The sequence below is a fragment of the Schistocerca gregaria genome, chromosome 8 (genome assembly GCF_023897955.1).
Source record: "Schistocerca gregaria isolate iqSchGreg1 chromosome 8, iqSchGreg1.2, whole genome shotgun sequence".
NCBI classification, from domain to species: domain Eukaryota; kingdom Metazoa; phylum Arthropoda; class Insecta; order Orthoptera; family Acrididae; genus Schistocerca; species Schistocerca gregaria.
The window spans coordinates 427,273,924-427,300,993 of record NC_064927.1 but is presented as its reverse complement, the minus strand read 5'-3'; the positions used below and the strand labels follow the sequence as shown (position 1 = coordinate 427,300,993).

The window sequence follows — 27,070 nt, the reverse complement described above, 5'->3', positions numbered from 1 at the left end:
AATTCGCTACTTGGCGACGCGAGGTTGGTCCAAAAATGTTACGAACAATAAAGGCATTGGGGCTATGTCGTTTGGCACTGTTTTATCGTAGTATCGTCCAAGCCTTGGCAGATATTTAACGACTCCGCACACAGGATGTTCATGGAATTCACGAGCACTTATTGATAGATGTTGTCGACATTGACGAGGAAACGTTGAGGTTGTACCGTTTGTAACGACAGCATTCTTGATGACATAACCGGCGCGGCAGATTTCGACTTAACAGCAAAATCACGGCGCGGCGCGGAAATTCTTGGTCACCACTGTGGGAAATGGGGTATCGGCAATGTGATAGTAGAATAGTGACACAAACAGAGTTACGATTGCCACATATTTGTTAGTAAGTACATATAGATTACAATGTGTTCGCCCGGTCTAACGTAACAGTCGCTAGACTCATTGCTGTAAAAATTGTAGCCGTTGGACAGCTGGAGCAGCACTAGTGCTCTATGTGTCGAGAAAGGAGAACGCCAGTTGCGTCGTAAGCATAATGCTTGTTTTGCATCCCTTTTCTATGTGATTTACGAAATATTTGTATTTTTTTTTTTTTTTTTTTTGCTCGCAACAATTTGTGTAATATTAGAAGACATAGATGTTTCTAAAAATGTTTCTAAAATAAGAGCAACTACAGACAAAAATCATGAATCCAATGGCAAGTTACAACACATTCGTGAAGAAACACTTGTGACGTTGGATAGAATTGCAGATTACCATGTTGATATGAACGGAATATAAACACACAGATTCACACATAAGTCACAGACATGTATCTCTAAGTGGAAAAGAGATTGATGCTCCATTTGTCGTTCCGTAGGCCTTCTGTGTTTTAGTCATTGCCGCCTGGTGCCACAACTACGACCTTCATCTGTATATTATTCTAAGTGGGACAAGCAACTGCCAAATAGTGGGAGAAATAAACTGTCAGTGTAAACCCCAAGACCTCAAAGCCAATAATACTGTCAGAGGTGTTGTCTTATGTAAAATTTGCCATTAGACTTTGCATCCAATGACATATGAATTAGGCTATCAGTTTAGGAGAAATACTGTGTCTTCTGCTTTAGAAGGTGGAACGTATTGTCACTTACCCCACATTTTATTTGTATGCCTTCCACATACCTCTGTAAGGTACGCACTGATGGAAACATAAAACATTCTGCCAAAACTTTGTGCCTGAGTGGTGTATTATAATAAATGTTAACGCAAACACCGTATTTTCGTCTTTCCATCTTACAGATGGCATGCTAATCTGGCTTAACAAGAAGTTAAGGGCGTCTTTTTTTTTTTTAATATCGGGATCCTACAAGCTTCAAAATGTGTTTGTCCTTCTGCACTTCATCCTTCTGTCACAGTTTCTGTTGCTGTCTGTAGTTAATATGATAGGCACTTTCCTTGTCATGTAATAATTTTGCATGAAGTCTAGCGATGTGCAAATTCTGATACTCCACACGCTTTCTCTGACCACGAATAACTGCACTAATTTTACCACTCCAACGTCAAAGCAGGTCTGTAGTGACGATTCAGATGAATTTTTCGCTGAAATGTGGAGAGTTGAACTCGCTGCTTCCGTGCCGTCGGAGTGTTTTACAGCTTTAGACGGATTGTCGAATCATTGTGGCAGTTTCCGGTTCATATAGTCAACTGAGATGGCTTATTTGGGATGTCAAACAGTGTGGTTACTGCATTCCGCACGAGTTTATTAATGTCTACATTCATGAACTAGTTTTGGTCGACGTGTAGCGAACAAGAGTTAACGTCAGTATAAAGGTAAACAGGGCCTTTTTTCATAAGATATTCTCGCCTGCTTTTCACTAGCCATTTTTTTCTCCTAAAACGAAACATTAATCATCAATATGCATGTAGTTTGAAACCGAAGCCTGACGATAGAGTTAAGTAACACGATGGTATACACCTCTCAGGGTGCTCAGAAAACCTAAAAAAAAAAAGACAGATGTGGTATCTTCTTCTTGTTGTTACTGCAATTCGTTGCGCTAAGCTACGCTCCCACTTGCAAAAACCGTTGTACAAACAAAAATAAACAACTACTATTTGCTTCCACGATTGCACCGAACTCAACAGTTTTACTACTGGCCGCTTGGCGTGATGCTGGCGCAGTAGGCAGCAAAATCGAGGCGAAGTGTCGCGACTTTTCCGTTAAACCTTGGTGAAAGCGTTACGAGCATACGAACAATATTGATCCCTACCGCCTGGCGGAGAAGCGATCCTCATTTACAATCAGAGATGTTACTCTGTGACACATAAAAGTGAATTAAGTTTTTCTCTAAAGTTATCGGTTACATCACGAAACGAGTCCGCTGAGCGATATAATGATCCAATTATCATCTTACGCCTACTTCTAATATAGAGTCTTACCCAATCTGTCTCACATGCAACTTCAGTTTCTATCTCTATAGATTAATATAATGTGACAAATACTCCACCTCCATTTCTCATTTGCCTAGTTTTTCGATATACGCTTATATTTTCCGTAAAAGTCTCATTGCTATCAATTTCAGGATTCAACCAGCTTTCTGTACCTAGTATTATGTAAGCTCAACTTTTTTTTATGGGCGCTTCAAACCCTGGCACTTCGGTGCGAATGCTTCGCCAGTTTACCATTAGGATTTCAATACTCTCGCATGTGAGAAGCGTATACAGCGAAGTGAGCAGCTGTTTGTATTTACGTCGTTCGGTCGATGATACACATTTGCTTGTCGTTCGTTGGAAATATAAAGATAATCCTTGGATAAGTGAGCTTGTCTCATATCTTTGCAATACATGTAGCGCGGCACAATAACTATCGCAGTAGCGTGTCGCGCTGCGAGGATTAATATGGCCGTCTATGTTGCGGCCGAGTTTAGGGGAGGAGGGTGGTGTGTCGTAGTAAAATTGTAGTTGAGTTCCCGCTAGGGAGTTCTTATATTCCTTGTTGATTATGAATAATCGAAGAGTTGATCTTCTTCCAGGTGAATGCGATTTATGTTTTTCGTAGAAATGTTTTGTTTTCTTAGTTAATACTTGGAACATATGATTATGACAGTAGAAGTTATCACAATATATGTTTGTAGATTCATATATTCAATCAGTATTTCTCCAAGTTTGGTCACTTATTACTGAACTCGTTGTAATGAAGATGAGTTTTAGTATAACAAACTAATATTATACGTGTCAGCTCACTAATTATGTCAACATGTTTCTTTAAGGGAGTGCAAATGTTGTTCACGAAATTACCTTCTAATTTCAGTGGGCGGTCCAGAAACGGAGGAACAACAACGCCTGAGATTTCAGGTGGAACTAGAATTTGTTCAGTGCCTCGCAAATCCCAATTATTTGAACTGTGAGTTTATTAAGGTTCTTTACTCTGTATTTTGGTTGTCTCCTACTTCATAAACTGATAGAAAGAAATTATTACAATAGTTATGTGTTAAATGCTTTCTATGTCGATACCAGTATATATAACAATGCAGATTGTTTTATCAGTTTCAGCTATAGCATTAAAGTCACCAAATATTTGATAAAATATTTCGTATATTAAATGTGGAATATTTTAGTTTCAGTTAATGATCTATAGATATCACTCTAATCAAAGAGTGAAAATAACATAATTTACCCATCATGTTGCTGATTAATAAAAGCATTTAATGCTTGGAGTGTAGTCATTGCATATAGTATAAATATACAGAGGGGCACATTCTAACAAATTTTGGGTTATAGAGCTTTTCCTATGAAAGCCCCACTTCAATACTATTTTTTTTCGTTTAAATTAGCACTATCAGTGAAAGTAGTATGTTCACCTAGTTAGAAAATTTGCTAGTTAGTAGTAGTAAACAAAAGGTCCACTAATATAGTTCAGTTGAAGCATATTTTTGATGAAATGTACACCTGCCAAGACTAATGCCTTAACACGACATGTGGTAGATGTCTCTTAAAACATTCACCTAATACCTATTAACTTTGTCAACTATATATTTATATTATTGATTTAATACATCTAAAGAGTATGTATGAATAAAAGGCAGCAAAATTACAGGTATAAAATACAAAAAGAATAACTGGAAAAGACATCATGAGTTTTTTATGGTTTGTCTTCATTCTCTTCTGCCATCTGTAATTCAGTTTTTAACCCAGTAGCCTAGAAACTTTTGGACAATCTTTTAATGGTTTCCAGTTCAGTGCAAAACAAGATTTCTTTCCGCTTGTGATAGGGAAAGTTCATTTGCACAGTTCAATTACTCATGCAAGGATCAAACTAAAACATCCAGATTGTATATTCAGTCTCCTGCTGAACCAGCAGAATGAAATGACATTTACTTTATTTAAAGCTGTTGCTCGTAATAAGTTAGTGCTATTAGGTTTTCAGAAAGTGAGCTGAACAGTTCATGAAACATAATCAGTTCCAGCTGTTTTGTGTTTTGTTTACAAACCAACACTCTTTACGTGTAAGGTCAGCTGTTTTCCATAATCATATGCAAGCTGTTAAATTTTATCTGTGTTGTTGTAGTGGTCTTCAGTCCAAAGAATGGTTTGATGCAGCTCTCCATGCTACTCTATCCAGTACAAGAATCATCATCTCAGAGTAACCACCACAACCTACATCCTTATGAGTCTGCTTAGTGTATTCATCTCTTGGTCTCCCTCTATGATTGTTACCCTTCACGCTTCCCTCCTGTACTAAATTAGTGATACATTGATGCCTCAGTATGTGTCCTACCAACCAAAGCCTTCTTCTAGTCAAGTTGCACCACACATTCAGCTTTTCACAGATTTTTCTGTACCTCCTCATGAATTATGTGAGCCATTTATCTAATCTTCAGCATTCTTCTGCAGCACCACATTTCAAAAGCTTGTGTTCTCTTCTAGTCTAAACTGTTCATTGTACTTGATTCACTTCCTTACATGGCTACACTCCAAGGAAATACTTTCATAAGACTTCCTGACACTTAAATCTATGTTCAGTGTGAACAAATTTCTCTTTTTCAGAAATGCTTTCCTTGCCATCACCAGTCTACATTTTATACTCTTTCGACTTCGACCATCCTCAGTTATTTTGCTGCCCGAGTAGCAAAACTAGTCTACTACTTTGTCTCATTTCCTCATCTGATTTCCTCAGCATCACCTGATTTAATTCAATTACATTCCATTATCCTAGTTTTGATTTTGTTAATGACCATCTTATATCCTCCTCTCAATACTGTCCATTCCACACAACTGCTCTTCCAAGTCCTTCGCTGTCTCTGACAGAATCACTATGTCATCGGCAAACCTCCATGTTTTTATTTCTTGCACATGGATTTTAATTCTTACTCCAAATTTTTCTTTATAGTTTCATGTTTTTAACTTCAAAGAATGAAGTCATAAATCTTACTCTTCATCTGCAGCAAAACCTTCCCTTATATACTTTTTAGTGATAAATTAGGTTACAATGGTGTCCGGTTACAATCACTTAGCTCATTACCTGTGTAAATATTTCTTAATCTGTCAAGGAAAAGTAGTTCATCTAATGCAGGACTACCCTAGTTCTAAGTGACGTTATAGTTAATTGGTTTCATGACTTTTTCAATTTCTTCCTCTCCTACTTGTTAAGTACACTTACTTATCCAAGTTCGCACCGAGAACCCAAGTCCAAAAGCAGTAGTTTCATTGCACCTATTATTTCACATAGTAATATATTGTTGCCAGAATAATGGGCTGCAGGGCACTTCAGCAGTGTTAATGAATTCCATAGGTTCATTGAAATCATCCCCATTTATAGCCATGTATTTTTTCCTGTACTTGACTTTCCAGATACATACTACTTTGTGTGACATACAGGGATCAGTACATAACATCATGAACTTATTTTGGTAGATAGTGCTTTTCCACATAACTATTTTTTATGTACATGAGCAGCAGTCATGCACAAATTCCTGACACCTACACACTGTTTAAGCATGGTTGTACCTGGACAATGATGCATTTGCTTTGGCAACCTTCTTGCTTGTGTTGCAGAAAAAATCAGAAGATAAAAACATATGAAGAAAGACTAGTAAATGTAAACGTTATTCCCATATTAGCTATTCATGGTAGACATGCTGTGGAAACTGTCTCGCAGTAATTTTGAGTTTCCTACTCCCCTTTTTCCATGTAATATTGTATTCTTTGACTTGAACTGCATTGCAGTACAGCCTTTGTGCAAAACATAATTTAACAGGACCAAATAAAAATTAAATTAAACCAGGTCACTGACAAATGCTTGCATATGCCTCCCTATTGCTGATACACAAGCTCAAGCATGTACACGCTTCAGCACTGGCACAAGCATGGACTACTGAAATTCAAGCTGGTTGTACAGTACTGAAGCTAGCACAAATTTATCTTACTCTCAAGCATGTTATGCAAGAGTGCTTGCCTAGCATGCAGTTATGTGTGGGGCTCCCCTAAGGTGATTAGACACAAATAAGATTCGTCAGAAAGTTAAAAGGCAATGCTTCAGTAAATTTTTCTTTAGGTTAGGGCAAAATAGCCTCCATTATGAAAACACACCCTTGTTTGATGTGGGTGATAAAAAGAATATCTGCAACAAAACAAAAAATGTTAATAGAACTTGGCATTAGTTTGTTTCTCACTGCCCATACAGTTACTGGTTCAATCACTCTCACGTAGATCTTGGGCTACACTACATGTCAGTCCAACAACATAACCAGTTTTCTCATTTGTTGGCTTCAACAATTCACAACCAAACTGTTACATTCCAACGTAACACTGACCTCAGGTTTTGCTATAGGTCAGTCAGGCACCATATCCAGTTGTTCTGCTTCCACATTAGTTGGCTTTGCCAACTCGCAATCATTCACATTCCCACCTAATCTAGACATGGCTAGGCCACTGGTCATAATAAAATATATATGCAGTAACAGAAAAAAACTAAAAAGTAGGATAAGGGTGAGGAATATGATACTGCTGCCTGTGGAAGCATGCAGGGATATGGTGGGGACAGTGTAGTGGGTGTTAGGTCCAGCATTGGTAGATTGTGTTGGGGGGAGGGGGGGGGGGGTTGGAAGATGAAAGGGGAGAGGAGAGAAGTAAAGAATGTGAAAGGAGAACGCAGTTGAGATGGATGTGTGTGTAGGGCTATAGTGGGAGCAGGAAAGAAATGGAAGTAGTGGGAAGAAACCAGATAGCACATTCTGTGAAACTATCATTGCAGTCCAACACACGTGAGAGTCCTGCACGTAGTGTTTGGTGGCATGAACAGTTACTGTGTGGTCCACCTTTCTCTTGCCCACTGTTTGGCAGTTGTCATTCATTCATATAGACACACAGCTTGATAGTGATCATGCCCACAACTAAAGCAGCGCCGTGATTGCAGTAAAAACAAAAAAAGTTGCTAGGTCAATGACTGCTTTTACATGTGAGCCTGTTTTTGATGGGACAGGACTGCCTGTGGCAGGTCTAGGTAGGTGGCAGTGGGAGGATTCATTACCTCATTAGCTAAGTGATCTACCCATCTAATCTTCAGCATTCTTCTGTAGCGCCACATTTTGAAGGCTTCTATTTTCTTCTTGTATAAACTACATATCGTCCGTGTTTCTTTTCCATACATGGCTACATTTCATGCAAGTACTTTTAGAGAAGACTTCCTGACACTTAATTCTATACTCCATGTCAACAAAGTTCTCTTCAGAAATGCTCTTCTTGCCATTGCCAGACTACATTTTATATCATCTCTACTGTGACCATCAGCAGTTATTTTGCTCCCCAAATAGCAAAACTCATCTACTACGTTAAATGACTCATTTCCTAATCTAATTCCCTCAGCATCACCTGATTTAATTTGACTACATTCCATTATCCTCGTTTTGCTTTTGTTTATGTTCGTCTTATATCCTCCTTTCAAGACATTGTCCATTCCGTTCAGCTGCTCTTCCAGGTCCTTTGCTGTCTCTGACAGAATTACAATGTCATCAGCAAACCTCCAAGTTTTTATTTCTTCTCCATGGATTTTAATTCCTACTCTGAATTTTTCTTTTGTTTCCTTTACTGCTTGCTCAATATACAGATTGAATAATGTTGGGGATAGGCTACAACCCTGTCTCACTTCTTTGCCAACCACTGCTTCCATTTCGTGTCCCTCAACTCTTATAACTGCTATCTGGTTTCTGTACAAATTGTGAATAATCTTTTGCTCCCTGTAATTGACCCCTGCCACCTTCAGAATTTGAGAGAGAGTATTCCAGTCAACACTGTCAAAAGCTTTCTCTAAGTCTACAAATGCTAGAAATGTAGGTTTGCCTTTCCATAATATATGTTCTAAGATAAGTCATGGGGTCAGTATTATCTTATGCATTCCAACATCTTTACGGAATCCAAACTGATCTTCCCAGAGGTCAGCTTCTACCAGTAATAGCATCTCTAAATAGAAAACTACAATCTAATTCATTCATTTAATTTAAAAGCGTGTTAATTTAAGACTGAAAGTGTCAAAATAAACATTTACGTAACTTAACAAATGTCGACAAAATTGCCCATGTAGTTTTGTCTTTCATCACTAGTGTGGTACATTTCCAATCGTGTAACCGCCATTCAGTGTTTGGGCCTCTCTAAACTTTGTCCACAGAGATAAGCCTAAGATTAATCTGAAACAGACATACTGAAGGTGCAGCTCCTTCTGCCAGCAGCATACAGAAATTCCACACGAGATCTGATGAGAGGGTTAGCACTCCACAGGTAGGTGAAAATGAGTTGATACCAAATATTGACTATAACCCAGTCCCCACATCACTATACTGTAGACTTCATACTCGTACCACAATCACCAATGACATCTGTCCTTTTATGCGAGTTCTATAATGCTTAGGGGGCAACAAGGCAAAGACCAGGAATACTGGCCATGAGTTTGTGGCAAAACACAGTGACAACAAGCAATGTTGTTCAGAGCAGCAAATTCTCTTCCATATAGAATTACCAAGAAGGCATACTACATAACCATCCTTTGCTCAGCCCATCTGTGCTACAGGACAGGAAGCTACTCCCATCTACCACATTCCATCAAAAGCAACATTTTGTCATGGTCATGCTATACAGACCTTGCTCTTCTTTGCAGGCAGCAGCTTAAAATCTCCGCAGATTTAACCACAGTAATCATTGCAAGTTTCATGTCGGTCACAGAACACACACTGCCTTAGCCCCACATGTTATACATGTTTCCTTATGTACAGTCTACACTTTATCAATCCACAGTCCCCTATGTAATGACTGTACGCTGCCACCACCATCCTTCCAGTGATGCACGAGAGACAACCTATAATTTTAATTAATATTGTTTATACTGGTTGCTGGTGAGGAGGAAAGCTAGTTATTAGTATTTTATTAATTATCTCATTCATAAGCAGCCATATCACAGTCACTCAAGAAAGTTATAATTAAGCTTTACTTGTTAAATCAGAATCGGACAATGACTGTCCTTGTCCGCAATCTGGATGATTTGAAGCGATCTGCAATCCTTTGTAAATAAAATGTCTTGGTTTTATTGTTGTGTAGTCAGTCAGGAAACCTCAGTTTGATCGGAAAGTTTGCTTTGATAGTTTAATTATCTGATGAAATAATGGAGCTCTTCGACCTAATAATTGCAGGTTCATTTCCAATTCATAGAAAGTTCCCTTCTGATTACCAACGAAACGACACCTCCATGCAAATTTCCAATTAGAGAATTCATATATAATGAAATTCCTTACACACCTTTGATGGAAATGCTCAGTATATACTTTTTTAAGTAGCATACAATATATTTTCAATCTCTTTCTTCCAGTAATCTCGATAGCAAAATTACAATTAATCAATGTGGCTGTTCGGTACAGAGAAGATCCTAGAAGTCCTCTCAACATACCAGAGAGAATATTACAAAGAGTAATTATGCAGTTGTGGAATAGTAATAGTACTGTAAAACTTTGCACATCGATTCTGCGAGTATATAGATGGTAGAGTAGGAAATGTAATTCACTCATAGAATTGTGCAGGGATAATTAGAAGAACATAAAGAGATCACAAACTCGTTGACCGCCACATCCCACTGAAAGGCAAAGACATGCCAGCCAGCAAATGTCATCAAATTGTATACATTTATTATTAGAAAAAGACATTAGACAGTTTATGAAACATAAGATGTGGAGCAACAGTCAAGTGACAAGCCTGAAACTTCAGTAGATACAAAACAACCATCAAATAGTGTCTCAAACCTGCCAACATGAAATACAAAGAAGACAAATGTTTTGTCTATGACATAATCATATGAAAGACCGTTTTCTATTATGACTAATACAAAAATAGTGAAATTTGGGAGTTAAGAAAGTTTTATGAGGAAATGCATGTTTTCCACCCCCAAGCTAGCATAAGAGATAATGCTCATCAAGCCCATGTGGTTCACTTAGTTCATAGTAGTACTGAAAAGGTGTGTAACGTATAATTATACTGTACTTAGAAATGCAGCCTGAAAATTAATATTTCTGTAAAGTATCATTTGATATAATATAATCTTTTTTTTAATTGTAGTGAAAGTTTTTCTGAAATTGTATTTATTAGAAGGATGCCACCATGGAAAAAGTTCGGAAAGCTGTGGTGTAAGAGGTGCCATAGACTGTGGCATGCTTGTCATTGTTAATAAAACCTCTCTTTAGGCTTACTTTTATATTCGATGTTAACAAATTCCCCCTTTCGAGAAAACCTTTCCTTGGTATAGACTTTGCATTTTATATCCTCTCTACTTCTGGCAGCACAAGTTATTTTTCTGTGCAAATAACAAAACCCATCTGCTACTTTTAGTATCTTACTTCCTAATCAAATTTTGACTACATTCTGTTACCACTTGATTTACTTTTCAGTGCTCATCCTATAATATCTTTCCAAAACAATCTTTATCCAGCCATTTCACTGGCAATCCAACTCCTTTTCTGATGACAGAATTACAGTATCATTTGCAAACAAAAAAGTTCTTATTTCCTCCCTTTGAATTTTAATTCCTTCTCCAGTACAGACTGAAAGACAGAGAGCAGGCTACCACCCTGCGTTAGTCCCATCTCCCATATTGTTTTCATTGAATGTTCTTCGACCCTTGCAACTCCTGTGTGACGGGTATACAAGCTGTATATAATCTTTCACTTCCTGTATTTTATCCCTGTTACCTTCAGAATGTCAGTGTATTCCAATTTCCTTTGAGTCTAGAAATGCTGTAAACATATATTTGTATTTCTTTAACTTGTCTTAGAAGATAAGTCATAGTCAGTATTTTGTTGTGTGTTACGTGAGGTCTGCTTCTACTAGATTTTTCCATTCTTCTGTAAATGATTTGTCAGTATTTTGCAGCCATGAATTTTTAAGCTGATAGTTTGATAATATTCACATCTGTCAGTACCTGCTGTCTTTGAAATTATAATCATTTTCTTCTTCCTGAAATATGAGTGCATTTCTCCTATCTCATATCTTGCACATCAGGTGGAATAGTTCTATCACGGCTGGCTGTGCCAAGGATCCTAATAATTCTGAGGGAATGTCATCTATGTCAGGGGTATTGTTACAATGTGGATCTTTGTGTGCTGTGAAATTCTCCTTGCAGTATTGTATCTCCCATGTTACCCTCATCTACTTCCACTTTGTTTTATAATTTAATATTTTGTGCAACTTCATTTATCTTGTAACAGCCACTCTATATGTTTCCTCCACCTTTCCACTTTTATTTATTTGCTTAGTACCTGTTTGCCATCTGATCTATTGATATTCATGCAGTTGCATCTCTCTTCCCAAAGGGCTCTTTGGTCTTCATATTGGTAATCTCTCTTTTCCCCAAGTTATATATGCATTTGTCTTGTGGTCATTCTGCACTTTCTGCCCAAGTCATTTTTTAGACATTCCCATTCCACTTATTTTTGCCACATTTTTTATAGTTTCTCCTGTCAGTTCAATTCGTACCCTTGGGTATCCAAGGATTTATACAAAGTCTTCTGTACTTAAGTTCTGTTGCCTTTACTAATTTATCTCTCATAACTACCCTTTCATCTTCTTCAGTATTCCATTTCCCTGCTTCAATCAAACATTGGCTAATGTTCGTGCTGAACCTCCCAATAAACTGATTCTTTCACTTCATCCAAGTCCCATTTCCTTAATTCTCTACTTGTTTGCAGTTTCTTCTGTTTCAAATCTGCAGTTCATAAGCAATAAAGTGTCTTGCAGTTTAAAATCAGGTTTTGAAATCTTACTTCTATATAATCACTCTGAAATCTTCCATTGTGACCAGTTCTCTTCTTTATATACATTATTCTTATATGTTGAGTTGCAGATAGGCACAATGAAAAAACTGTTACAAATTACGGCATTTGGTCAAAGCCTTCTTCAGCAAAGAAAATGCATACCTCATGTGCACATGACCTCTGCCACCGCCAGCTCTGACTGGAATTCTGGAGTCCTGTTGGAGCTGCTAGTGTTAGCAGTCATGTGTGCATGAGGTGTACTTGCTTGTGCGAGTGTATTTTCTTTGTGCCTGTCTGCAACTAAAGGGTCACCTTTACAATGAGTAACTGTCTATCCTTTTTGTAATATTCTTGATATTTTACCCTATTATCTCCATTGTTCAATCTTCCTATGATTCTTAAACCAAGAGTTAGCCATGATTAAGTTACACTATGTGCAAAATTTTATCAGGTAGGTTCCTGTTTGATTCTTTTCATCCAGTCAAATATTCTATTATTTTTCCTTCTCTTCCTTTTCTTAGTACTCCCAATCTGTCATCACAATTAAATTTTCCTCTATGTTAACTATCTGAATAATTTCCTTTGTCTCCTCATACATTCTTTCAATCTCTTCACCTGCAGAGCTGTTACACATATAAACCTGCCATGGTGGGTGTTATCTTGATTTGGCATTACATAAACTTTCAAAATTAAAAAAAAAGAATATACTCGATTTAGGTTCACAGTGTTGGTTGTTAGAGAATCGGCAGTACCATCCATACCCACCAACAATATATTTTATTTAGGTAAACAAATAACTGTCTTTGTCTTGGGATTTCAATGTATTTTGGATATAAAACACTTCAAAGTGCTTCATAAGCCCTTAATATTGATGCTAATTCATTCTGTCATTGCCAGGATGTCCAACAACTTGGAAAACAGGGGTGAAAACTCAGGGAAACTTGGGAGACTGTTGCATTTAGCCTAAAACTCTTGTAAGGGGATGGTATATGATTTGATTCTGGGCAGACACATTTGCTTGCCTCCTGCTTGGCTTGGTGCAAAACTGGGTGTACCCTCCACCCTCAGACGGGTGGTGTGTGACTGCCACCCACCAGAGTTTTGGCATTCCTCAACCTGTTCCCCCACTCAGTCCAGAGTAGCAGCCAGGTCGAGCTAGCTGACTGAGGTTTGTTTTTGTTAATATGTGATGGTTTGCATGCTTGTCACTGCAGCGTGAATGTGCTACCTTGGTTTTTTATTGTGCCATGGTTTTGTGATGGGATGTAATCCGCACTGATCTGTGATGAATATTTGATGTGGTTTACATTCATGTAAGTATTGCCTTGTTTGGTATCACGATAAGGTCAGAGATGTGTCTTGTGCTTTTAGGGCTGTTTGTGGCCTATTTTAATCCATTTGTTTTGAACTAGGGGTACTAGGACGTGCTAAGCACATTGTAAATTACTGTTGTACATCCCAATAGCTATTGATCTGATTGCATTGTGTACAAATAAGATTTAAAATAGATCTTCAGTGGTAGGCATAAAATAGTGTTACTAGAACAATAACAAGCAGTCATTGGTCATTGCAGGCCTTTGAGAGGAACATTGCAAAGCAGGTGGCCAGAGAGTGGGTGGGGAATGTGGTGGTAGGCAGCTGGGGCATGAGGCAAAGAGACTGTCATTTCTGTCATCATTAGCTAACACTTCTGATGCTGCTGTGGGTATTACTCAACATGAACTACTTCCAGTTAGATGCAAACACAGAAATTTTATTGCCTTCCTTAAAACCCAGGCAACAAGAGGTGAGTGTGGGGTGGAAATAATTTGTAAAAAAGAAAGCACATGTCTTCAGATTTTTTAATGGCTCTCCATCTTTGTGAAGTCTTGGCCACATCTCTCCATATAGTTTAGGTGTAATCCTGCTTTATGCGTATTTTAAACCAGGTCTTACTCAATGAACTGGGAGTGTGCATTCACCACTTGTTGGACTGAGAATCCAAAGGTGATGGCTCACAAAAGACAACTCTGAAAATTTCAGTGTTCAGATCCTGCTCAATAAAATGAAATTCTTGCTCAGAAGTATAAGCAGTCTTGCCTTATCCAGTAATCCAGGGGCAGGAAGCATGCTGGTCTCAATGCTAATCGCCACTAATAGCCGTGACTTCAATGCTACTGCATCAAACATGGCTTCTGTGGTGTTGCCCGCCACCTGGATGCACTCAAGGCCATGAGGTTGATGCTGCTGCCCACGAGTTTCAGAACTGAGTGCAGATCATGCCAGTAAGGAACTTCATCAAAGAATTTGATGGGGATTGTGTTCACATCAGTCATAGACTGTAATTGGGGTCAAAAAGTGGATGTGAAAATGCGAAGAGGTTTATTGAGTCTGCTTGCAGTATCATCTATGGCAATGCCAGCCTTGAAAAAGGTTTCTCTGACAACTGCTTTCTGGTCAAAAATTTTATTGGAGCCTCTTTTGTAACTGTTCGTGCTGTTAATGTTAAAGGTTGTGGGGGTGTTAAATTGTGACTATCACCAAGCAGCTCATAGTTTCCAAAATGCACAGGGGAGGTACAGTGAAAAAGTAGCAGAGGAAAGGGCAGCTCAAAAGACCTCAAAGGAGAGTGGGAGAGAGAAGAAAGTGTGCAGAGAAAAGCTAAGAGTGTTGCAGAGTATGAAAACAAAACTCGAGGAAAATGCTGAGAAAGAGGTTTCTTAGATTGAAGTAGTAGTTTTCTCACTAATAACCACCTTTGTGTGATTTTACTTAATGTTCAAGTACATTTCCTCATCAGACTAGTCTATTACTGTTCCTTCCACAATCATTTTATTGAAATTGTATTTAAATCTTATTCTTAGAGTTCTTTGTAAAATTTGCACTTCAAGACCAAAATCGATAATGCTCTTTGTTTTTTGTCTGTGCGCTCCCTACAGTTAATTGGTCACAGTGCAAATATGTTTTAATAACGCTTTACTTCCTTTGCAACCTTGTCTCGTCCTAATTTTCCATTAGCTTTTTTTTAAAATTACATTATAAAAATTTTGTTGTCAGGTTCTAGTTGTTGTTGTTGTGGTCTTCAGTCCTGAGACTGGTTTGATGCAGCTCTCCATGCTACTCTGTCCTGTGCAAGCTTCTTCATCTCCCATTACTTGCTGCAACCTACATTCTTCCGAATCTGCTTAGTGTATTCATCTCTTGGTCTCCCTCTACGATTTTTACCCTCCACGTTGCCCTCCAATGCTAAATTTCTGATCCCTTGATGCCTCAAAACATGTCCTACCAACCGGTCCCTTCTTTTTGTCAAGTTGTGCCACAAACTCCTCTTCTCCCAAACTCCTCTAGTATGTTTACTTTATTGTGGGTAGAATTAAAGTTGTTCATTTTAGAGTTTTTCCCTTCTAACTCAGAGTGTAGGCCTTTTACATTCCTTATATGTTGACAAGATTTTTAGATTTTGTCAAGAAATCAATCAGAATAAACTGGTTGGGGTTTAAGTACAGTATGACCCTGGAAAAATTGAAACTTAGCTAGGAAAACCTGGCAAACTTTTTGTAGAATCGCAGGACACCCTGATTGCATTTCTTAGCTCCCATTGAAGAGATGAACCTTCAAGGAGGAGTAGCAGCTAGAATCGTTTTCTTACAGTTACTGTATTTTTAACTAACTCTTCTTAAACTGTTTAGTCTTGTGGAGAAACGCCTCATCTCTAATTCTAGGCTGACAGTTTTTTGGTCCAAGCAGTTGGAAGAAACAGTAAATTGCTTTAAACATAAAATGGAAAATGAGAAGTCATCAGCATGTTTTAGGCATACTTAACAGTTAGTAATAAGTGTTAAAGCAATGGTATGTTTGAATCCAGTCAACTATGACTACGGTGTTTTTATCAAGGACTGATCAGTAATCCAATTGTTTTTATTTCAGTTTTGGCTCAACGAGGTTATTTTAAAGATCAAGCTTTCATCAACTATCTCAAATACCTTCTCTATTGGAAAGAGCCTGAATATGCAAGATACCTGAAGTAAGTAATCATCATTTTGTGTGTATATTCTCTGGAGGGCATTTTGCTTTCATCTAGGTTCTGAATTTCTCTGTGGTTCGTAAAGTAAATTAAATTATAGACCCCCTTATAAATAGCTGGGTAACTCAAAGGTTGTAGGAAGTAAAGTGCATCCAAAAGATAATGACTAGTGAAGCACATTACTGTCAGTCAATTTTTGGGTTGGTGATAGCCCTAAGGCCCCTCTCCAATTCAGTCTTCATAAAATGTTAACCCCCACATTACATGTCTGAAATATGCTATGAAGAAAACTTCCAAAGCAGAAACAATATGGAGTATATCCTTGAGTGAAAGATATACATCTTTATTTGGCTGGCGTATCAGCCCCATTGTTGTAAACTGAAGTTGCAATGTAGTCATGCAAGGGGCCTGTGACTGTAAGGTAAATTGTGAGCCCCTCTTATATACAGCTATGATGAGTTGCTTAAAAACAACAGATCTCTTGTTGTTGAAAAAATTATATTGGATGCATTTTATGTTTAGCCCATACTCGGAACATATGCCAGACAAAATACAAAGGCCATGAGACCACAAGCAGAACATTCACTAGACATTTTTAAAAAAAATAGAAAACACACAAAATAATAATTCACAGTTAAGTTCTTGTGCTAAACAAAATTCCTTCACACACAGTGTAGCCCCTCCTTGGTATAATGTCTATGTACATGCTCAACTGTTGGTGAGCTGCCATTAAAAAACCCAGCTACTGATAGATGTCAGCAGATGGCATATTTATATGGTTATAGTGGTGTTAAAATTGTAAAGGAAAGTAAATAGATAAATTAATAACTAAAGCAGTATTAGAAAAATGTAAAGATAATAGGAGCAAAATACCTGTGAGAAACTAAAAGGAAATAATGAAATATATAAACAATATATCAATAAATTGTGTTACTCATTTAAGGGCTTGTTGGAAAAGGATGAAGAGAAAACAGGGGTAGGGGGGGATATGCTGTAGAGTTGATAAAGTGCAAGGAAAATTTAGTACGAGCATGTTCTTTTTAGTTTTCACAAATTCATATATTTTTTTCTGTATGCATCTGTATTATAGGAGGTGGCTTGGTAAACACTGTCTTTCTCATTACTGCTTAGATCTTTGTAAACAAGTTCAGAAAAACCTTTACACTTACGTATTGTATTTTAACTTTGTTGGTGCAGTGGCATATAATTGAATTTGTAAATGCATATACTGCCTTTAGATATTAGATATTTCATTGTTTTATTAAAAATTGCTAGTAAAATTGCACCATATGTCCTTCAAATGATTTTCTCACTATATCTGAAGTATCCCCTCCTCCCTCTACCCATCTGGGCTTATGTGTACATCATTTAGAACTTACGGTGGGTCTATCTTTCATAATTTTGGATCTGATTATGCTATATAATGTTTAATAAATCTTATGCTATGCAAAAGATAAGTATAGGTAAAATTATGTACGTCTGTGAAACTTAAACATGCTAACATTACATTTTCCTTGTACTCGTATCTGTTCTGTACTATAAGACTCCAATTCTCCCATGTTCGTAGTTCTCCTGCCCATCTGAATTACTGTCTCCTTTTCTCAACCACAGCGTTTTATCTCCCGCATCAGCAGCCCAGGTCAGGGCTTATGATAGCGGTTTGCATCCAGTCCCTTCAGTTTGAACTGGAGTCCTACCCATTACTACAGCTCCTTGAGGTCAATTCACGTACAACTCCATGATGTACACCCAGCCTGCAGATTCTTCTGGAACTTTCACATGGCCCTAAGGACTCCGTTAACCGTGCGGCTCTCTATCACTTCCTCTTGATTCTTGACATGTACTGTGGCCATGAAGTGGTTTACACAGACGGCTCGATGTCTAATGATCATGTAGGCTTCGCGTATGTTGATGGAGGACATATTGAACAGCACTCCTTGCCAGATGGCTGCAGTGTTTTCATTGCAGAGCTGACGGCCATATCTTGTGCTGTTGAGCATATCTGTTCATGCCCTGGTGAGTTATATCTCCTGTGTACTGACTCCTTGAGCAGCTTACAAGCTATCGACCAGTGCTACCCTTGACATCCTTTGGTAGCATCCATTCAGGAGTCCATCTATGCCCTGGAATGGTCCCGTCGTTCAGTGGTGTTTGTGTCGACCCCAGACATTGAATCCCAGTCAACGAACTTGCCGACAGGCTGGCCAGACAGGCTGGCCAGACAGGCTGGCCAGACAGGCTGGCCAGACAGGCTGGCCAGACAGGCTGGCCAGACAGGCTGGCGTCCTCGAAACTGACCTGTGTTCTGTCTGAAGCCACAGGGTTTTTTCAGCTTTAGGAGATGGAATGGCATAACAGTACACACAACAAACTGTGTGTCATTAAGGGGACTACAAATGTATGGAAGTCTTCCATGTGGTCTTCTCACAGGGAGTCAGTTGCCCTCTGCCGGCTCCGCATTGGTCATTTATGGCTAATAAATGGTCACATCCTCCATCACGAGGACCCACCTTGGTGTCGCTGTGGCTCACAAATGATGCTTGTCACCTATTGCTGGACTGCCCACTTTTAGCCACTCTGTGCTGTACTTTTAACTTTCCAGCACCCTACCTTCGGTGTTGGGCGACAGTGCCTCAACAGCATATTGTTTTATGCTTTATTCGTGAGGGTGGGTTTTATCATTTGATCTAAGTTTAAGCTCATGTCCTTTGTCCCTCTGTCCCCTCCACCCTAGTGCTTTTAGGGTGGAGATTTTAATGTGTTGCAGAGTGGCTGGCCTCTCCTTTTTATTCCTATGGTCAGCCAGCCATGATAATCTGCTCTCTTGTTTTGATGTCTTCTACATCTCGGTGTTTTTATTGTCAGACTTTGTCCATTTTAGTGTTTGTTGCCCTTCTGTCATTTTTGTGGTTTTCTCCTTTCTTCCAGCTGTGTTCTGTATGTCTCGATTATTTTACTCCCACCCTTGTGGATTTTAATTGGAACAAGGGTCTGATGATGTAGTAGTTTGGTCCCTCGCCCCCTCTCTTTTAAACCAGCCAACTAACCAATCCAATTCTCCATTCATCCCTTTTTCACAAGCCTTTAAATTGTGTGCTTCATTGATGTTTTTTTGTTTTTACACTCTTAGCTACTGCCTTGTAGTTTCCTTCATAGGTGTTTTTATCTTACTATCTTCACATTTTCCTAATATTATTTTTGCTATCAATTTCCCATTATTTACAGCCTTATAACTAAGCCACCTGATGGCATACATTGGTAGCAAGATCTTGTAATGGCAGCTCACAGTCAGTTGAGAACTTACATTGAGAATGTATTTAGGTGATGCTGTACTATGTATGTAGGCATTTTGTTTTGTATGACAACATAACTGTAATTATTTTAAATATTTATTAATAATGTACTCACAATGTCTGATGGACATTGTTTGTGCTCTCATGGCCTTTGTATTTCATTTAGCAGATGTTTTTAACATGGGCTACACCTGAAATGAGTAAAATATAACTTAGCAATGGATTTAAAAAAAAAGAGCAAAAAGGAGCTCAGTACAGCAGCGTTCAAGAAGTGTTCACCTATGAGTGTGCGTGTGCCGACTCCCAAATCCGCAACTTCTGTGGGTATTCTTATCTTTTTGGCATTATCAATTCATCGAGAAGTGCAGGTCCATGGCTTTTACTGACGTTCTGATGGAATTTTCGTTTTGTTATATTAATGATGAATAAAATAAAGCATAATATGTATTATTTTTACATTTGAGCATTGATAAAACATACAAATGACACTAGCAGTAATTATGATTAAAGGATTTCAACATTATACAGCCTCTTCTTAATGTTGATTGACACTGCTCCTCTTTCGCTGCAGCCACTTTGACATGATGGTTTGTTATGTACTTACTACAGCGTTGACCAAACGATGTTATGATGATGACATGTCTCTTAATTTGGTTTACTTGTTACTTAAAGTTCAATTAAACAGAACACCAAATTTCTACATGGTTTCTAGTGTCATTATAGAAGTAAGACTCCCATGTAGAGTGTAGCTTCTGTCTTCAGGGAAATCACTCACAATATGGTATTCATTTCAGCTGATTTGATTATAAAGTATTAAAAACAAAATTTAGCACAGAAGTGCCAACCTGAAAATTAAATGGAATGTTGTTTCGTACATAGAAGATAAGGTAACATTTGATCTGGGTAGTATGAATCTGGAATAATTCTGGCGAAACATTGTTTCGAAATTAATCCGTGTCTTCTTACTGCTATTTTAATTAATCATAGCAATCATATTGTACAGTTATATGCCACTGGAAGGACTTTGTTAGAACACAAGTTGCTCCATCCTCTCCATTTTGTCAATTTCACCTGAATGTTTATTCACATTCCTTTCAACCATTCGTCCCTGGGCCTTCTCATTGATCTCTGATCATCTGTCTCCATCTCTTCAATCTTCCTAGGCAACCTTGTCTCATAATTTTGTTCATGTGCACATACTATATCAATCTTTTTACCTATCTCCCCTTCTAGGGGTTGCTCAAGTTATCTCCCTGCTAACTCTTGTCATTTCTCATATTTTCGACTTTTGTTGCATCCACCCAGTTTCTCAGAACCTTCATTTCACTTGCTTGTACCTTGTTGTGCTCTGTTCTTCATGACAAACATTTCTGCAGTGTAGAATGGACCTGGTATGTAGTATGTTTGGTATATTGGCTGCTCACGTGTGTGTTCAGTCATCTTTCTCTGGGTCTCAAGTCATGTGGGCATCCCAGGGAATGAACTGGCTGACCGTTTGGCTGGAGAAGCAGATACTTAAATCCATTTTCTTGCATGATTCCAGCTGCGGATATGTGGATGTGAGTCAAATCTCTTTGCCCAAAAGTGGAATGCCATCTGGATCGTTACTGCTCATAGTAATAAACTCTGCAAACTGCAGCAGACTCCTTGATGGTGCACTCTTCGTTTCACTTCTCTCAGGAGTAGTCCACTGTTTGATGCCGTTTACACATTCTTCATACCCCGCTCACCCATTGTTTCCTCTTATGTAACGTTTGACCCCTAAAATGTGGTTGTGAAGGCAGACTGACAATATCTCGCATATTAGTGGAATGTTCCCTTCTTTCGGTCCTTCATGTTATGTATAGTCTTCACAAATTCCTTAAATTTAATATTAGCAGATCATCCACAGATGGTTCAACTGGTCCTAAATTTCCTCTGTGAAAGTGGTTTTTATTTCCAGATACAGGGTTCTGCTTTAGTCTTGAAGCAGTAGGTTGGTTGTGAGTGGGACTTCTTTTACAGTCTTCTCGGTCTGTGACCTCACGACTGCCCCTTTTTTCAGTTTTTTGATTTGGTCTCACTTTTTATGCCTTTACTGTGTGTGTTTAATGTTCATTATTTTGTAATTCGACTCCCATCACTGGATCCATCCACTTTCAGCACATCCTCTTTCTTCTTTGACTCACTTCGGGATCATGGGACTGCTGACTTCGCCATTTGGTCCCGTAACCCCTCTCGATCAATCAATCACTCTATCTGCTCACATGTGTGAATATTACCAAACTATCAGTTCAGTAAGTCATGGTTGCAGAACATCTATGAAACAATGGAAGGACAAACAGCATGGAAGATCAGATCAAGTTCTTGATAAATGTAGGAATACATGACAGTTTGAACCATATTACTTTTCTTGGAAGATGCACTGAAGGAAAGCAAGCAAACTTTGGTCCTTAGTGTTTGTAGATATAGGGAAATGTTTTTACGGGAGTACAATTCTCAAAATCCTGAAGGAAGCAGGATAAAATGCAGGGAACATAAGATGGACTACAATATGTACAGAAACTACTGCAGTTAAGAGACGAAGAACAAGAGAAAATAATACTTGAGAAGTGTGTTATATAGTGCTGTAGCCTGTTCCCAATGTTATTCAGTCTGTACATTAAGCATGCAGTAAAGGAAACCAGAGAGAAATTTTGAAAATGAGTTAAAGTTCAGCATAGAGAAATAAAAACTTTAAGGTTTGTCCATGACATCGTAATATTGAGGAGGCAGAAAACCTGGATAATCAGTACGACAGAATGAATAGTACCATGAAAACAAATTCGGAAAATTAATACTATCAGAAGTAAAATAAAAGTAATGAAATTCAGCTGAATTAAATTAGATCATTCTGAAGAACTTAACTATGAAAGAAGACACTAAAACTAGATTAATTTGGTCTCTTGGGCAGCAAAATAACTTGCATGGGAGTGAAATGTGGGCAATAAACGTGTCAGACAAGAAGAAAACAAGATCTTTTGAAATATGGTGCTGCAAAAGAATGCTCAAGATGATGTTGGTAGATTGCTTTACTTGTGGTGAGGTACTGATCGGAATTGTGCAGAAAAGAATTTTGTGGTGAAATTTGAGTAGAAGTGATCTGTTGATTGTGAGCTACCAAGTGATTTTTAATTTTACAGTGGAGAAAAGATGGAGGGAGGATTTAATGATAGTAGAGAATGACCGAAGAGTGACTAGAAACAAGCAGGTTCAAATTTTGCAGTAGGTTTGGAGAAATGAAGAGGTTTGCACAGGCTAGGCGAGCATTGAGAGCTGCATTGTGGAAGTCTTTGGACTGAAAACCACAACAGTGGCAGCATCACCTCGATACTGTTTTGGAGATTTCTTTTTTTTTTTCATATCGCTCCTCTCACTTCTTATGAAACTTAACAGCTCACCCTCCAGTTTATCTCCTTATCATTCGTTCCATTTACCCGTTTCATACATCCCAGGTATTTCAAACTACCAATCATTTTCAGCTGCTCTACCACTCAGTTTTACATTCTTGGTTTGTTTAAATTAATATAAATTAAAACATTTTTGTAGGAGTTACATGTTGGAGTTAAGATGTTTCGACCTCCTGCATATACTGGGAGGTCAGTTGTTTCAAATGGCTGATTTATAAAGAGCATAAAATAAGTGTTCTTGTGTATTATCAGGCTAGGACTTCCTTCATGGTATTCCCCACCATACCTATTAACTCCCAGGTGGGGGAAGCTTTCATTCAACTGAAGAGTGAAAGTGATACTGACTTTTAAATAAGTGTTACCATATTAGGCATAATATGTAAAATGAAGAGGAAAATAGAACATTGGAATCACAATTTTATGATGTAGCTGAAAGTGTTAGTTAAAATGGAACTAACTTTTAATGTGCAAAAATTCATGTTAAACAAAACTTTCATTTAGAAGCAGTCAATCAGATGTTGAGGGCTTGCAATTAATCTCGAACGGTTAAAGAACAGAATTATAGTGACAAGTGACAGAACTCAGTGTTTGAGAGAACAACTTGCTCTATGGTCCTTTGTGCGGTTAGGTTTTTCTCTCTCCCCCTCCCCTCTCTCTCCAGTTGGTGTGTACAGCATGAAACATGAAAGTGGAACCTTGCAACAATTATTGAAAGGGTTGATACATTTCTTTGCATTTGCCAGGTTAATCTGTGATTCTGGAATGTACAGTGGATCGACACAAGTAAACAGCTATCCTTGGAACTATATCCACTCCTTCATGCATTCTAATGTGTGTAAAATATTTTACGCACCACACAGTGGCATGGGGACACACATATAAAGATATTGAAATTTGCAAGCTTTCAAAGCCACTGGCTCCTCCTTTCGGCATAAAGATGGGAGGTGAAGGAAGAAGGGCGAAGGAAAAAGAATGGTAAAGTGTAGGAAATGGGGAGAATTTGGAAGTCGCGCAGAAACCCAGGTCAGGGGTGACTTACAAGAAGGGATGAAAGGAAAGACTGACTGTGACTGCACTGGATGAGATTTGAAATCTTGGGATCTTAGAGGTAGAAGATAGGATAATACACTAGACAGAGATCGAGATCGAGAGAGAGGATTGTGCATGAGACTTTTTACAGCAATACAACACAATTCTTATCCAGTCTTCGCTTGACATGATTACCCTGCTGGCTGAGTTCAAAAGATTTCCTGGGCCATCACATCTAATCCTGATACTGCTGATCTTTCCAATAAACAGCTAGTAGTACACCTCTTGTGACTCACTGTTATCCGGGCCTTGAATTTATTAATTAGCTGCTTTGAAATGCTATGACTTGCTAAAATCATGCCCTGAAATGAGCTCTTTTCTGTCCAAAATTGTGCCCACCACAATACAATAGCCTTCTGTTAGCCTCCCAGTCTCTGCATTATCTGTGTCGGACCCTATACTCCTTCTGCACGTATTTCCCCAACCTATAACTTCATCTGTGCTGTTCCCACTGTAACACTTGCCCTATGCACCTTCCTATTATTACCTATACCAGCCCTGTAACTGGCAAAACATGTGCAGTCAAAGTTAGAGCAACTTGTGAAACAACTCCTGTTGTGTAGCAGCTCTTATGTAATTATGATGCCGGCCGAAATGGCTCTACGCACTAGTCTGGAACGGCACGACCTCTACGGTCGCAGGCTCGAATCCTGCCTTGGGCATGTGTGTGTGTGATGTCCGTAGGTTAGTTAGGTTTAAGTAGTTCTAGGGGACTGATGCCCTCAGAAGTTAAGTCCCATAGTGCTCAGAGCCATTTGAGCCATAATTATAATGCAGATGCATAGATAAAAATAATCTAATCACCAAGTGGCAGCAGGGGAACACACACAAAAGGATTTAATGTTTACAAGCTTTTGGAGCCAGTGGCTCCTACTGCCAGAAGAGTTGAAGGGGAAGGAAGAGAGGTGAAGGAAAAAAACTGGAGGGGTTTAGGGAAAGGGATAAAATTCTGAAAAGCCGCCCAGAACCCCAGGTCAGGGCAGACTTACCAGATGGGGTGAGACTCTTGTTCGGCCTTTCATATTGGCACGACTACCAAGTTGTCAGTTAGAATGACTGGGCACAGGTGGAGAGATATACTGCCACCACAAAACATTCTGTTGCAGAGTATGCTCTACAACGTGAATCAAGACCTCGGTGCCTGGTTTACCACATGTGCCATCTGGATTATTCTGCCAGACAAGTCTCTCTCAAAACTGCACTGGTAGAAAACGGCATCACTTCATGACCTTGGTTCTGGCCACCTACCTTTCCTTATTGTATGGTAATTTCTTTGATATCAGAGTTTCTTCTCTGTAACTGTTCTTTTCTTCACTCCCTTTTAATTTTCTGTATCTTTCATTTTATGACCTGTTCCACCACTACTACTACTACTACTACTACTACTACTACTACTACTGCCCCACTCCAGCTCTACCACATATGGTGCACTTTGCTTTCTGCTCTTACTAACTTGTGCACAATTTTTGTCAGGGTAATACACAAGACAGAGATTACTATCTGCCACCTCCAGGCCCTCTTAGTTTCAAATCTCATCAGGTGAACCCCCTGTGGGTTCGGGGGTAAGAATAGGCCCACGGTATTCCTGCCTGTCGTAAGAGGCGACTAAAAGGAGTCTCAAACGTTTCGGCCTTATGTGATGGTCCCCTACCGGGTTTGACCTCCATCTTCTAAATTCTTCCGAAGAGCGAGCTGATTGGGGAAGGGCGCCTTACAAGGTGCAATGTGTCCATCGCTCATTACCATCTCTAGCTTGGTTGGTCGTCGTCGCATAGCTGTCCCGCCCACTCACCATCTCTAGGGCGTGGCTTTGTTCTTGGGTGCGGTTTTTGCAGTCTGCTCTGCTGTGTCGCTTTATGCGCCAATGACGATCATGGGCTACATTTCACCTGAAATCCAGCACGGTAGCCAGTCCGTTGTGGTGGGGCCGCCATGTACCCTGTCGGTTGTAGCCCCCTGACAACACAGGGATCGCTCTACTGATGCCTGCGCCGTTAACTCCCCGCGTATGCCAAGGAGTAGATGCCTGTCTCCTTGGGGCATCGGGACTCCCGGCAATGGCCATCCTGCCAGGTGGTCGTTGCTGAGGCTGGGTGGCGCCCGTGGGGAGGGCCCTTGGTCGGAGTAGGTGGCATCAGGGCGGATGACCCGCGATGAAGCGTGGTACATCGTCTCTTGCTGGCGGCCAGCTGCCAGCAGTCTCTAAGCGTTCTCGGCCTCAATACAACGCTCAGGCATATGATCCACAATCGTTCCCCTCCCTGGCCACACCATGGGAGGAACGAAAGGCTACGGTTGGCAGCGAACCTTATTCACCTCGCTATTTAGTCTGTACACGAGTCGATGGGGAATCGTTTATGGCGACCAAGCCTCAGTTTTTTGTCGAGCACTTGGAGGACAAGTTTGGGGAGGTGGAGGGCTTGTCCAAAATGCGCTCTGGGGCAGTATTGATCAAAACGGCATCCTCTGCACAGTCACGGCGGTTACTCGCTTGTGACAAGTTGGGGGATGTTTCCGTCACGATCACACCCCATAAGAGTCTCAACATAGTCCAGGGCATTATATTCTATAGGGACCTACTCTTGCAGTCAGACGACGAGCTACGCGCCAATTTAGAACGGCGGGGTGTTCACTTCGTCCGGCGCGTCCATCGGGGTCCGAGGGATAATCAGGTAGCCACCGGTGCCTTCATCTTGGCCTTCGAGGGTGACGTCCTACCCGAAAAGGTCAAGGTGATGGTCTACCGATGTGATGTGAAGCCCTATATCCCTCCCCCGATGAGGTGTTTCAAATGCTGGAAGTTCGGCCACATGTCATCTCGGTGTACTTCCAGCATGACATGCAGAGATTGTGGACGCCCTTCACATCCTAATACTGCATGTGCGCCGCCTCCCATCTGTGTGAACTGCGGCGAACACCATTCCCCTTGCTCGCCAGACTGCAAGGTTCTACTGAAAGAACGGAGGATCATGGAATATAAGGCCCTGGACCGCATGACCTATA

At 39.5% G+C, this 27,070-nt stretch overlaps 1 protein-coding gene across 1 annotated transcript in view; it reads left to right on the top strand.

Annotated features, from left to right (window-relative positions):
- Positions 1-2,793: 2,793 nt before the first annotated feature.
- Positions 2,794-27,070, top strand: part of LOC126284628 (mediator of RNA polymerase II transcription subunit 31-A) — a 30,673-nt gene continuing 6,396 nt past the window's right edge. The window contains exons 1-3 of the mRNA XM_049983698.1: positions 2,794-3,002; positions 3,281-3,373; positions 16,161-16,257. Of these exons, the coding sequence (XP_049839655.1) occupies positions 2,972-3,002; positions 3,281-3,373; positions 16,161-16,257 (221 nt within the window). The 5' untranslated portion in view covers positions 2,794-2,971. The remainder of the gene's footprint in view (positions 3,003-3,280; positions 3,374-16,160; positions 16,258-27,070) is intronic.